General features: G+C 40.6%; 1 protein-coding gene across 1 annotated transcript in view; it reads right to left on the reverse strand.

The window, feature by feature from the left end:
• Window positions 1–1,578: 1,578 nt before the first annotated feature.
• The window catches only part of Rnaseh2b (ribonuclease H2 subunit B), a 69,624-nt gene continuing 58,146 nt past the window's right edge, over window positions 1,579–13,056 (reverse strand). The window contains exon 10 of the mRNA XM_029559596.1: window positions 1,579–2,141. Coding sequence (XP_029415456.1) covers window positions 2,109–2,141 — 33 coding nt within the window. The 3' untranslated portion in view covers window positions 1,579–2,108. The remainder of the gene's footprint in view (window positions 2,142–13,056) is intronic.

Here is a 13,056-nt window from a genome sequence, read left to right on the forward strand (position 1 = left end):
TCTCAGCTCTAGATCCACTGATCTGCTTCAAGTTAAATTTTCACATGAGGCATTTCTGAAGGAGGATGCAATAGGATTGGGTTCTTAGATAAAATACTGATGTGAACTGCAAGAAGTTAATTGTGCACACAGCAACTCTAGAGCTAGCTTTAAAAAGGACAGAAACTAGGTGCTGGCAACTAAGAAAAAGACTTAAATAAGGGCAATGAATATAGTTACCAGCAGTGGGGGGGGGCTGCTAGGAAGAGGTGGGGATTTCTTTTTGATTTAGTGATCATTTTGTGGGAATGTACATGAATTACTTGTATAAAGAAAAAAACAAAGTTTTGAAATTTTAGGTATGTTCACTGGGAATTGTTAGCTCTTCAAAGTTCAGAGGCCAGTGAATGCGGATTAGAGGCACAAGTAGATTGGCAGGGCTTCTAGGGACAACTTGGTACTGTGGGTATCCAGTGAAATGTGAGAGTCAGGGAGGGAGACAGGGAGAGGGGAAGCTGGAGAACAGAGGGCTGGTTGATGGGCAGAGCCAGAGGTAGAAACAACCCTGTCAACAGGCCATTCAGAAGCTGGGCAGCCTGACTTCTGGGACCATGGGGACCAGACAGTGGTCTCCTTATGATAAGTTCTGGGGGAGCACTGGGTAGGGGCCACCTGCTTCTGCAGCCAACACAGCAGCAGTCTGGCTTGAGCTGAGGTTCTGAGAAGTTAAGGATTTGTGTCAAGACACAGAGCTGACTCTGCAGCAGCATGCTAACACTGGCAGGTACTCTGACCCCTAACTACATCACCTGGGATTGTACAAGACAGAGAAGGCCAGATTTTAACTCCACCACTGTGTGTGGAACCACATGTCAACAAAATGGCCTGGGTTTCAAACAGATCACCCTGGAGCAGCCCCTCTTGGAGGCATGCCATAATGACTTTTTCTTTTGTCTGTTTTTGAGACAGGATCTCATGTATCCCAGGCTAGCCCCTAACGTGGCTTGCAGCCCAAGATGACTTCTTATACTCTTGCCTCTACCTCCCTAGTGCTGCAATTGGAGGCCTATGGGGTGGGGTTGGGGATCAAACCCAGGGCTGCCTGAATGCTAAGCAGTCATTCTACCAACCGTGCTCCTTCCCCAGTCCTCCACACCCGACTTGCAGAGTTGGGTTTGGAGAGGCAGATTCACTTCTCAACTACTGAAAGGAGGTGAGGAAAAATTATAGACTGCTGGAAAACTAGGTTCAACTTAGCTGACAGACTCAGAAATTCAGAAATAGAATTATTCCCTGAAGAGACTGGGGGTGTAGTGTGAATAAGGAGATCAGCTAAACTGCAGTTACCACCCCAGCCCTGGCTCCTTCTGCATTCCCAGTGGAGGAGCCTGCTGAACCCCAGACATTTATGACCCAAACACCCCAAACTTTCTAAAAGATTTTCCCTGGGCACTCACCAGAATTCTCTACTAAATTACCTTTTGGCATCCATTTCCAACTCATACACTGTACTATGGCTCTAATAAATAATAATAACATACATACTGGATAAATCTTTTCAAAATGAAGCCATATTTATACCTCCAAGAGGTTATAAAATATACATATTTAGGCATCATTATTGCCTTAGAAACTGCCAAGTTGGTAAGGAGTGAAGAGAGGCCAGGTTTCGGAGAGGGTTTACAGGGTTGAAACTCAGTTCGCCAGTCTTTAGTGTGGATTAAAGTGCTTATGTCAGCATGGAGGCACATGATCCAACAGGAACAAGCCAATGTGGTCAGGCTAGAAGAATGATCCTAATTTCACAGTGAGCCTTCTCTTCTTGGCATTTTGAAGTCTGAGTCATTAGAATGGAAGGAATTATGCTTTTATAGGGACTGGATTGGAACAGAAGATGAGGCGAACACCTCAGGTCCACAATCTAGGGTAGCTTTAAACTCCAGGATGGAATGCCTTGCAGACAGCTCCCAGGAGAAATGGCCATTATTGATCAAGAAATAAAGCATTCCTCATTGGTTTTCTTGAAACTGCAGAACTTTCTTGAAAACACAGAAGAAAAAGTCTTAGCCCTTTGCAGTGTCTGAAGTTGCACACAAAGCAGCCACGTCCCCGTGGGGCTGCATCACTTGTTACTTGCCCCTTTTCCGTCTTTGTACTGCCACCTAGAGAAGAAAGGGAAAGAGTCACCTTGAGAACCCAAGCCCCATGTGAAGCTTCTAGGACAAAGAGAGCTGGGGCACTTGTGTCCTGAGAATGAGCAGCTGTGTGCTTTCCCTTGGAGAGACTCACACAGGCCAAGGAAGATCCTAGTGTGGCCAGTCCGGCCACCTCATCCAGGGTTAAATTTCAGTGGACCAAGAAGCATATTTTCCCTCAGCTGTTCATTATAAAATAGGTTCAAAATACAATACAACGTTCAACCACCCACATTAATGGAATGGATATCATTATTTGGGGGGATAGAAATGCATAAAATAAGTTCTTAAGATAACTGATTCTTAAGCTATTTCTATTTTTATTGTTTTTTTATTTCCTCTTTTTCTCTTAAAACAGATTTTTTTTTTCAAGCATGAGCCTTAAGCACACTTGAAAGTATAGCAAAATAAATAAAGATGGACTTGCAGGAAGAGCAGAGTCCCCAGTCCCTTTGAAGAATGTACCTGGTGTGATTGCTGTATGTTGATGTCTTACTGAGTGCTGAGTTAAAAATAATTTATCCTGGAGCTGAAAGTTACAAACTTGCTGATGGAAGTCAGATTTCCATGCCACAATGTGGCTGTGACATGGAGGCAGCAAGGTCTTCCCTCGCTTTTCCCTTCCCCAGAACTCTGTGCCCCACGACTTGGCTTTTTCTGCACTCTTCCCCACCTGACAGACAACTGCCCACCCTAAAATGGCAACTTCTCTGGAGAGTGAATTTTTGTCTGCCACACTGTTGGCTTCATGTCCAGTACCTAGAACAGTGTTTGACATATTTCAGGTGCCCAGGGGACATCTTAAAGGAATAAGAGACTCCAAGTTCATTCCTTGGTTCCTTTGCAAGAACTGTCAACACGATTTTAATTTTATACACACACGTAAGATAACAACTTCTTTAATGTCTATGAAGAGCTGATTCCTCTGTAAACCTCACCTGGAGCCTTCTGTGCACTCAAATAGGCTTGATTAGCATGAAGCTATCAAAATAACATTTATTAACAAAAGCTCAATAAATCTTAAACGCTGGCAGTTGAATGAATCTGCTACATAGAAACTTTACTTACATTCCAGCTTGGGACTGCTGTAAACAAATTGACTTGCAGAATTCATCAAAAATAAACCCAGAAGATGAAGCAGAATAAATCTAATTTTTCCTTTATTATTTTCTATTATTATAAATTTGTACTTTTATTATAGGATAAATGGTTGCTGTGTAGATATTTCCTCTGAATTCAAACATTCCCTCCTAGAGGAGGGCTTATTAAAACTCAGAAGCAAACAAAACTCAGAAGTCTCAGGAAGTTCCTAAAACTCAAAGATTCACAAGGCTCCTCCAGTTATATGAGCTGTATCAATTGCTGGGATCCCCTCCTTTTACAAAGCTGCCTACACATTGTGGGGGAACTTCAGGATGCAGCTGTATGAGTGGTTACCACACTGGGTTATGATTTTCCATGATGCGGCTGCCTTTGAGTCATCCATAGTCCTGAAAGTAACCCCCACTCATACTCATGTAGGCAGCCTCATAACCCACTGGTTCACTAAGCCAGACTTGGGTGGGGTCATTTCTTTGGTCTGTCCTTGGTGCCCTGTCTGTAGTGAAGAGATATTTGCTCGTGTCTCACACAAGGAGCATAAGCTACACAGAGAATGGTGTAAGAATCTCAAGGAAGCCTCCTCCCACCAAAAGAGGCCTGAGCTTGCCTTTATAAAAGATGGAAGTTTGTATGGCTTCAGTTTGCCCCTCACAGGAACACTATGTCTCTTTGGTTTCTTTTGGATGGTTGTAAAAATTAATTTAAACAATGATGTGTGATTGCTGTAGAAAACTGTGAAGTCCTAACATAGCTAGGAAACTTTTGGGCCAGTCTAATGGCCCCACAGTGTAAGCCTGAGGAGTATATAAATCAAAGCACATCACAAGGTATCAAAATTGAAACTTTTCTTCTAATCCCTATGAAAATCAAAGCTGCTGAACGTCTTCCAAGTGCTATGAGAAACCCTCCTATTCACCTTCCTGGACCTGGGTTTTGTCTTCCAGGAAAAGGCTTTGCAACACAATGTACTAACCTGGGATCACTGAGTTTTAGGTTACCACTAGGGAAAGGAAGTCTTTGGGAAAAAATATGTGATACAAGATGGCTAGTCAGGCTGAACCATCTTTACAAATAGAGAAAACATTAACCCCTATGCTATGAAGAAGCTCTTTCACGCTGGGTAAGCAGGTGGTTTCTTGGGGGGTAGCAGCAGGCTAAGGAAGGGAGTTTGGTGTGGTGGAGAATCTGGGAGTCAGAGCTATAAGTTCATGTTCTGGTTTAGTTATTTATTAGCTGTGGGACTGTGGACAAATCAGTTGACCTTGACCTTTTCAATGGTAAAATAGGAAAAATAATTGTGTCATAATGTGGTTTCTGGAAGGCTTAAACATACATCTTTCTGTGAAAGGTGGTTTAAAAGTTTCAAAGCACTTTGCCAGTCTTTGTTAACACTTGTGATGTTTGCATTTCTTTCCATTGCAAAATCATGCACTTTTTAGAAAATGAGGAAGAGAAAATACAGACACACACACACACACACACACACACAGAGAGAGAGAGAGAGAGAGAGAGAGAGAGAGAGAGAGAGAGAGACACTACCATGGTAGGTGTGAGTGTTCCAGACTTTCTTCTAGCCAAACATGGTTATCTATCCAGAGCCTGGAGGAATGCCTGAGGAAACCTTATGAATTTTAGCTCTAAAAGCACTGTCTTCCCAGGTATAAAAGAGGGGCTCATGACAACCAGCAACCAAAACGTGCTGTAAAATGATGCAATGGTCTAGTCCCATCTAGTAGGTGATTTCAAGTCAATTATGCCAGTGATCTCTCCAAGGCTCACAGACTTATGGCAGATGGGGATTCTAATCAGTACCATCAGGTACTTTACTGGGTCTTTTTAATACTGAAGCATGGTTGCTCACTGAGTCACTTATTTTTAACTTCATTGCCTCTGTGTCTTTGGAAGACTCCAAATAGGAGAAATGAGACTCCAGGAAGGAACCACATCTATGCAATAGACCCAAATGGCAAACGACAATTCCCCTCAATACCACCTTGAGCCTATGGAGAACAATCTCCTTGAGAGTTTAGAAATGAAGTTAAACTTGAAAGTTGAATAACAGAGCGCTGGGTGTGGCAGTGCATGTCTGTAATCCCAGCACTCAGGAGGTAGAGGCAGGAGGATCAAGAGTTCAAGGCCAGCCGTAGATCCTGTCTCAAACAACAAGGCAACCAAGAAGATGAAAGAATTGAAAGTAGAAGGAAAATCTGAATTGAAAATAAAATTGGACATAAAAGGAAAGGTGCTTAGTAATCTGGGATCGTTTTTTGAAATCCATATGATTTGATGAAAAAGATCTCCTGTGTGCACCCAGGTAGGTGCAGAGACTGTAGGAATTTTCTGAAGCTTTCCCAAACTTAGCACATTAAACCAAAAAGAAAAATGATGTGGGAGCAAAGGCCAAAAGATTTGAGAAAGTTTAAGTACGCCCGAAGGATGGCATATAAAGACCAAAATGGCTCGTGTGAAATTCTCTGAGCTAGAAAGATGTGTGTGTGTGTATGTGTGTGTGTGTGTGTGTGTGTGTGCATCTATAAGCCCATGTTGTGCTTCCCTAATATTATTACCCTGAGATGCTGTTGGCAGATTCAACACCTTTTGGTTTTCATTTCTTAATAATTTTCCCTTCTTGTTAATGTGGCACATAGCTGGATAGGTCAAGCTATTCCAACATCCAAGTCAACTATGAGAGAAAATAAATTTACTAATTTCCTTAATTCCCAATTAATCTGGGGCCAAGTCATTATGCACATTCTTATTTAAGGTATTTGATTAGACAAGGTCTTCATAAAAAAATCACAAAATTCTCAAACTTCCTTAATATAGGTTGTATGATATTAATAATCTCTAAATGCCATGTAAGAACAAACTTATCAGCATTAGCATAGCCACATGTAAGGACATAATGTGTTTTAGCTGTAGATCTGTGACATGTAGAGAAAATGACAGCAGAAAATATAGTTCAAATATCAGAAATTCACAGTCTTTCATGCAGAGAAATGAAATACTATGTCTATTTCACTTATTATTGGAATCACTCACATTCAGGCTCCCGGTCCATACAAGTTTGAATGAGCTTATGAAAATGTCCTTGGACACCACAGAAAACCCATTCTCATGAATCTGGAAGTCTAAGGGCCAGCTGCTAGACTGTTGGGGCCCCAATGTTATACTAAAGAAACTTGTCTGGGTATCCTCTACACATAGATTGATAGGTTAATTTCTTATGTGATAAATTTTTGTCTGTGCTGTCCCAAGTTAGATGTTGGGAGTACAATTTTAGATCAGTCAGGCAAGATCCTATGGAAAGGCCAAGGGAAAAAGAAAAGGGATGGAGGGTAGCTGAGTAGAAACTGGTAGAGGCAGGTAAAGAATTAAGGGTTTGAGCCTCTACAAAAACGAGTCTTGAGATAAGTGATTACGGTAAGACAGAACCAGTCATGTGATAGAGATAAACCACTCATATAAAGGCAGCAGTGTGGGAAGAGCCTGGCAAACTCAAGGACCAAAAAGAGGGCCCCAACTTAGCTTAGTCTCTTTGAAAGGTCAAGGTGAATAAAGATCTTGACATTGTTTCTTAGAAAAAAGTTAAGGGGCTGGGGAGGTAGGTCAGTTGGTAAAGAGCTGGTGGTGCAAATATAAGAACCTGAGTTTGATTCCCCTGTAAAGCCCAAGTATTGTGGCACCCATGTGTAATTCTAGTGTTGAAGAGTTTGAGACAGGCAGATTCCATGTGTAATTCCAGTGTTGAAGAGTTTGAAACAAGCGGATTCCATGGGCTCAGTGGCCGGCAGGCCTAGCCTAATTAATGAGCCCTTGACCTGAAAAGCCAAGGTGCAGGGGTCCTGAGGAACGACATCTTGGCCTCTGTCTCGATCCCCTTAAACAAGTGCATGTACAAACACCAGCAGACACACACACACACACACACACACACACACACACACACACACACACACACACACACACCAAGTCTCTGGTAGTGGGAATACTGTTCCCATTCCATTCCTATGCTGTCTCCCTTCTATGTGCTCAGCAGCCTGTGCACCACAAAGAACTAGGAGTGCGGAGTTCCTGCTGCTGAGGAGCTGGCCTCCAATGGGGGCAATGGCAGTGTCAAGGAGCATCCCTGTCCTCCTCTGACCTCCAGGTTGGGTACCACTGAGGAAGGATATAAACAGGGAAAATCAAGGAAAAGCTCTGATCACTTTTTCCCCCGGATCTGGTTTCACTCTCTTGCTGACTGAAAGCCAAGAATTTTGTCACCACTAACAAAAACCTAACAAACAAAACAAAAATGAAGATTGCCTACATAGAGACAATCTTCCATTTTCTGAGCAATTTCTCAAAGGAAAATGTTAAGCCAGCTAATGAAACATGCTCAAAGCCAAAATATATGTGGCCTTTGAGTCTAACTCTGATTGCATCTGTAAAGCTATACTTTTCAAGAAACTTATGAACAAAATTATGAACCCTGTTTACAGTCAAAACATGTATCTTGATTTCTTTGTGACCCATATTTACCAAGAACCCCTTGGGTTTTTTTGATCTGTTTTTATCTTGACAGTATGCCTTTCCTCTCTGTAACTAGCACAATACAGCTATAAGCCACCTTATAGCCTTGTTTCCCAAAGAAGACCTTTTAAATTAAAAATAAATATGTCATGGCTGGAGAGATGGCTCAGTGGCCAAGACCATTGGCTGCTCTTGCAGAGGACCTAGGTTTGGTTCCCAGTACCCACATGACAGCTAACAACCTTTCATAACTCCAGTTCCAGGGGAATCTGATGCTCTCTTCTGACCTCCTCGAACATTACATGGCACAAGTGCATTTACATACATGTAGGCAATATACTCATATGCATAAAATAAAAAAACAGACAGGCCATTTATAAATGTATGTATGCATATGCAACAAAAATAATCAAAAAGTACAAGAAATTATGAGCGAGTGGGGATATGGGAGGAGCTGGAGGGGGACTGGGAGGAGTAGAAATAATACAAATACAATATTCAGGAAATTCTCAAAAATGAAACATTATAAAAATAAATAAAATTTTTAAAAATGATACTCAAGCCAGGGGTGGTGGTACACATATTTAATCCCAGCACATGGGAGGCAGAGGCAGTCTGTGAGTTCAAGGCCAGCCTGGTCTACATAGCGAGTTCTAGGCTAGCTGGGGTTACAGGGAGACCCTGTCTCAAAAAGACAAAAAAAAAATACTCATAGCTACAGAATATCAGGGCATGAAATTTGCTCTCACATAGTGTTGGAGGAAGAGCCAATTGGTATGGTCTTTCTGGAAGGCATTTTGGCAATATTTATTATCAGTCACATCCTTCAACTTAGTGTTTCTACTTCTAACAATTGGTCTGAAGGTGTAATTTGACAAGTACTTGTATGAAAGAGTCTTCATTTCAAGATTGTTTATAAAAGCAAAAGACTTAAATAAACTTGTCTATCAATGAAAGAAAGAACATACCAAAACATTTTTACTTAATCTTTTAAATGTATAGATTACATTCTTTAAACAATTCAACTCCAAAAGCCACAACTCTCTCTCTCTCTCTCTCTCTCTCTCTCTCTCTCTCTCTCTCTCTCTCTCTCCTGTTTCTCTGGCTATCTCTCACACACACATACACACACATCCTTTCTGTATCACACACACACACACACACAGAGCCACTGCTAAGGCACTTAACTGTTTCTCTGAACACTTAAGCTTAAATCTAAGCATATATTATATTTTCCTTAATAAACTCTAGCTTTGTTTAAGTTGTCTTGACATTATTTTCATCAGTGTAGGTCAAGATCCTGGCAGTACCTGAGTAGAAGTTTCTGGAAATATCTCCCCAGGCTGCAAGGTTGAGCTGCTATTTCTGTGGCTGCAGACATCATCTACCTAGTTTCTCTGGCACCTTGTTCTACACCTCTAATTGGTGTAGAGATCAGATGAGTCATTGCATGTAGACTAGTGCCAAGTATGCAATGCTATCCAGTGTCTGTTGCTTCCACGTTAGGAGTATTTATTATGGAATAATCACGTGGCAAGTAGGACACCAGCATAGTTTCAAGGTATTCCCAAAATCCAGAAGCAAAGGAAAGACCAGTAACTCTGTGAAGATCGTGATCAAGTGGCCTAGCAAACATGTATTGGAGTCCCAGAATCTGAGAGGGTGTGGTGAACAGAGAAGGAAAAGAGCAAAAAAATACTTGAAAAACTGCTATACAGAAATTTTCTGAATTTAACAACAATTATAAACTCAAAATTCAAGAATCTTAAGCAACCCTCAAATAAATACCAAGAGAAGTGTATTAACACATAGTCTATTGAAATCCACTAATAAACAAACAAACAAAAAAAACTCCTTAATGAGGAGAGAGGGGCTGGGGAGGTGGCTCAGAAATTGAGTACACAGCACTTGCTGCTCTTGCAGAGTTCTGTTCCCAGCTACCACATCAGGCCAGCCTAGGTCCAGAGGACCCAATGCCCTGACTTCTGCAGGCACCTGCATGCACATGGCGCATATAAACTCATGCAGACAGATACACATACACATAAATCAAAAAAACAATCTTTAAAATGAGGAGAAAGAGCTGAGCATGGTGGCTCCTGCCTTTAGTTCCAGTGCTGTGGAGGCAGAGACAAGTGGATCTCTGTGAAACTGTGGCCAACCTAGTCTACATAGTTTCAGGCCAGCTGGGTTCCAGAAAGACACTGTCTCAAAAACAACAACAACGACAACAAGTAAATAAAAATAAAATTAAAATTAAATGAGAAAGAATGGTATGAAATCATTGGAGACATCTCATCAGGAATTCAAATGTCAGACAGGAGACAATGGTTCTGAGAGGATAAGCTACTTGAGCTAATCAAGAAACACAAAACCAAAAATGACACAAATGACCAGTATTAGATATGAAAAGGACACATCAGCACAGTTCACCAGCAGAGTTCCATATGACTATAAACACCTTGAGTCAAGAAATTTAACAACCTAGGTAGACAACTGACAAAAGATAAATTATCAGTAAGCAGCCCTAACTGAACTCATTGGAGAACCAAAAAATGAGAAGAAAAAAAGACATAAAAGTAGAAGAGGAGCTAGCTGGGAAAAGGAAGGGGATCAGGAAGAGGGGGAGGGGGCAAGAGAAGGTTATGGGGTGAATATGACCCAAATATATACATGATAGAAACCTAGAATCAATAAATGTTAGTTTAAAAACTTAAAGGCAAATTACCAAAATTGGCACGAGAAAACTGGAATAGTACTATAAAAAGTATTAATATAATCAAAGACTTTTTTAGAAAGAAAATTCCTGAACCAGTAGGTTCACTGGGGAACTCTAATAATATGAGGAAGAAGCAACACTGAGAGTCTCATGAATTCCTTCAGAAGACAAGTTATTAAAGGTCTTTCTTAGCTCATTTTAAGGCCAGGTTTGCTCTGCTATCAAGATCAAACAAAGCCATTTGTAGTAAAGAAAACTACAGGACAATATCCTTCAGGAACAGAGATCTGAAAACCCATGAAATGATATTAGAAAGCAAAGCTCAGGACTGTATATGAAGAGAATACACAACAACCAAATACAGCTTACCCTAGGAATGCAAGGCTAGCTTAACATTCAAAACTCAATCATCAGAGCTCTGACACTGATGCACATATTCTTTTACTAATGGAACTCTATGATCATCTCGACAGATAAAAAATGGACAAAATCCAGTATCTATGATAAAAACTAGAAATGGAAGAAAATTTTCTCACCTAATAAAGGAATTTACAAAGACCGATAACCATCAATAGATATGAACATATAGACTTAAAAACATTGATATAAGTGTATAGTGTTTGTATGTGTGTGCTAACACTGCACTCACACATACACAAATATTTCTTGGCTTTGGACAGTAAGCAACAATATATCAATAACAAACAGCATGCCTGCTGCCTGAATTTGTAGTTTCTAAAAGGAACATTCCTTGGAGGAAAAGGCTGGTTTAGAGCTACGCAGGCCAAGTAGAAAAGGTTGGACTATCCTGTTCTGGGAGGAAACAACAATGCAGACACACTAAGCTACAAGAGCAGGCTGGGGACATGGCTCAGCGGTAAGGGGCTGGTGGTGCCAACGTGAGGACCTGAGTTGATCATTAGAACCCATGTAAAAGGCTGGCCATGGAGGCATACATCTGTACCCTAGCAAGGGGTTGGCAGGTGGGGGTAATGTGAGGTGGATCTCTGGAGCTTACTGTCTAGCCAGCCCAGCCAAATCAATAAACTCCTAGTGAGGGATTATATTGTATGTAAATCACAAAAGTTCACTAAAAAAATATTTTAAAAATAAAATTTAAAAAAGGTGATCGATAGACACCTGACATGAACTTCTGTCACCTGCATGCACACATGTACACACTAAAACACACATGTGCAGTCCCCCCATGTGCACATACCCACAAAGCACATATATCACACATGATACACAGGAACAAACTTGAAAGGTCTACCACTGGTCCTTCTGGAACCACATGAACATTATAATTAATAATGTAACTCTTTGGATAGATATAAAACCCCACAGACCCGCCCTGAGATACATTCACAAATGGAGAAGTTTTGGTTGTTAGGTTTTTGTTAGTTGTGGCAAAATTCTTGGCTTTCAGTCAGCAAGAGACTGAAACTAAATCCAGGGGAAAGAGTGATCAGATCTTTCCCACTCCAGCTCCTCCCACCCTCTCACAATTTCTTGTCCTTTTTGATTATTTCTTCTTTATAGACAGCAGACAACTGATAAATACAGAAGAAATGATAAGAGGTAGGAAAACTAACAGTAGATCCTAAAACTAGGGTGTGGCATTGTACATGAAATAGGATGCTTCCCAAGTCCCAAAACATTGGCCTGCAACTTACTTAGTAATTACAATGGTAGTTGATAATAATTTACAATGGAAAGTTTGTGGCTATCACCCTGAGTGACTGAAGGAAAAGAACAAATTTTCTATATAATGACAATTTATCAATAAATGAGAAAAATGTTTGACATCTTTACTAATCAAGAAAATGTTAATCAAAACCACAATAAGGGATGGGGAGATGGCTCAGTGGGTAAAACTCTTGCTGTGCAAGTGTGAGTGCCTAAGTTCAAATCCCCAGAACCCCCATGAAGCCAGGCATAGTAGTGTAGGCCTATAATTCCAATGATCCTACCACAAGGTGGGAAGAAGACAGGAGAATCCCTAGATGCTCCCAGGCCAGCTAGCCTGGTGCATACAGCAGGGAACAACAGAAGCCCTGTCTCAAACAAGGGGGAGTGAGGGTCACACCCAAGGTTGTCCTCTGACCTCCACATGTATGCTGAGGTACATGTGTGCCCACACTCACACATGAACACACACAGATTTTAAAAACTATAAAATGAATTTTATTTACTACAAGAAGTCATATACACTATTTGTTAGCCTTTTGTAAAATATAGTTCCACAAATATATATATGTATATATATATGTGTGTATATATATGTATATATACGAAAGCCTTATTTTTGAACCAGTAAGCCTATATTTTAAAAATCTATTCTAAGGAAGTAGTAAAAGTTATGGACAATATTTACATCTAATGTGATTCTGAATACTTACAAATAATCTAAACATTGAAATAAAGAAATGGTTATTAAATAATAGCCAAATAATTGAAAATTATATTGTCATTTGCAAAAGCATTTATGAACTTAATATTTGGAAGTACTGAGTACTGAACTCAGGACTTCAAGCATGGAAGGCA

This window comes from Nannospalax galili, unplaced genomic scaffold, assembly GCF_000622305.1.
Source record: "Nannospalax galili isolate Female #2095 unplaced genomic scaffold, S.galili_v1.0 scaffold488, whole genome shotgun sequence".
Classification (NCBI taxonomy): domain Eukaryota; kingdom Metazoa; phylum Chordata; class Mammalia; order Rodentia; family Spalacidae; genus Nannospalax; species Nannospalax galili.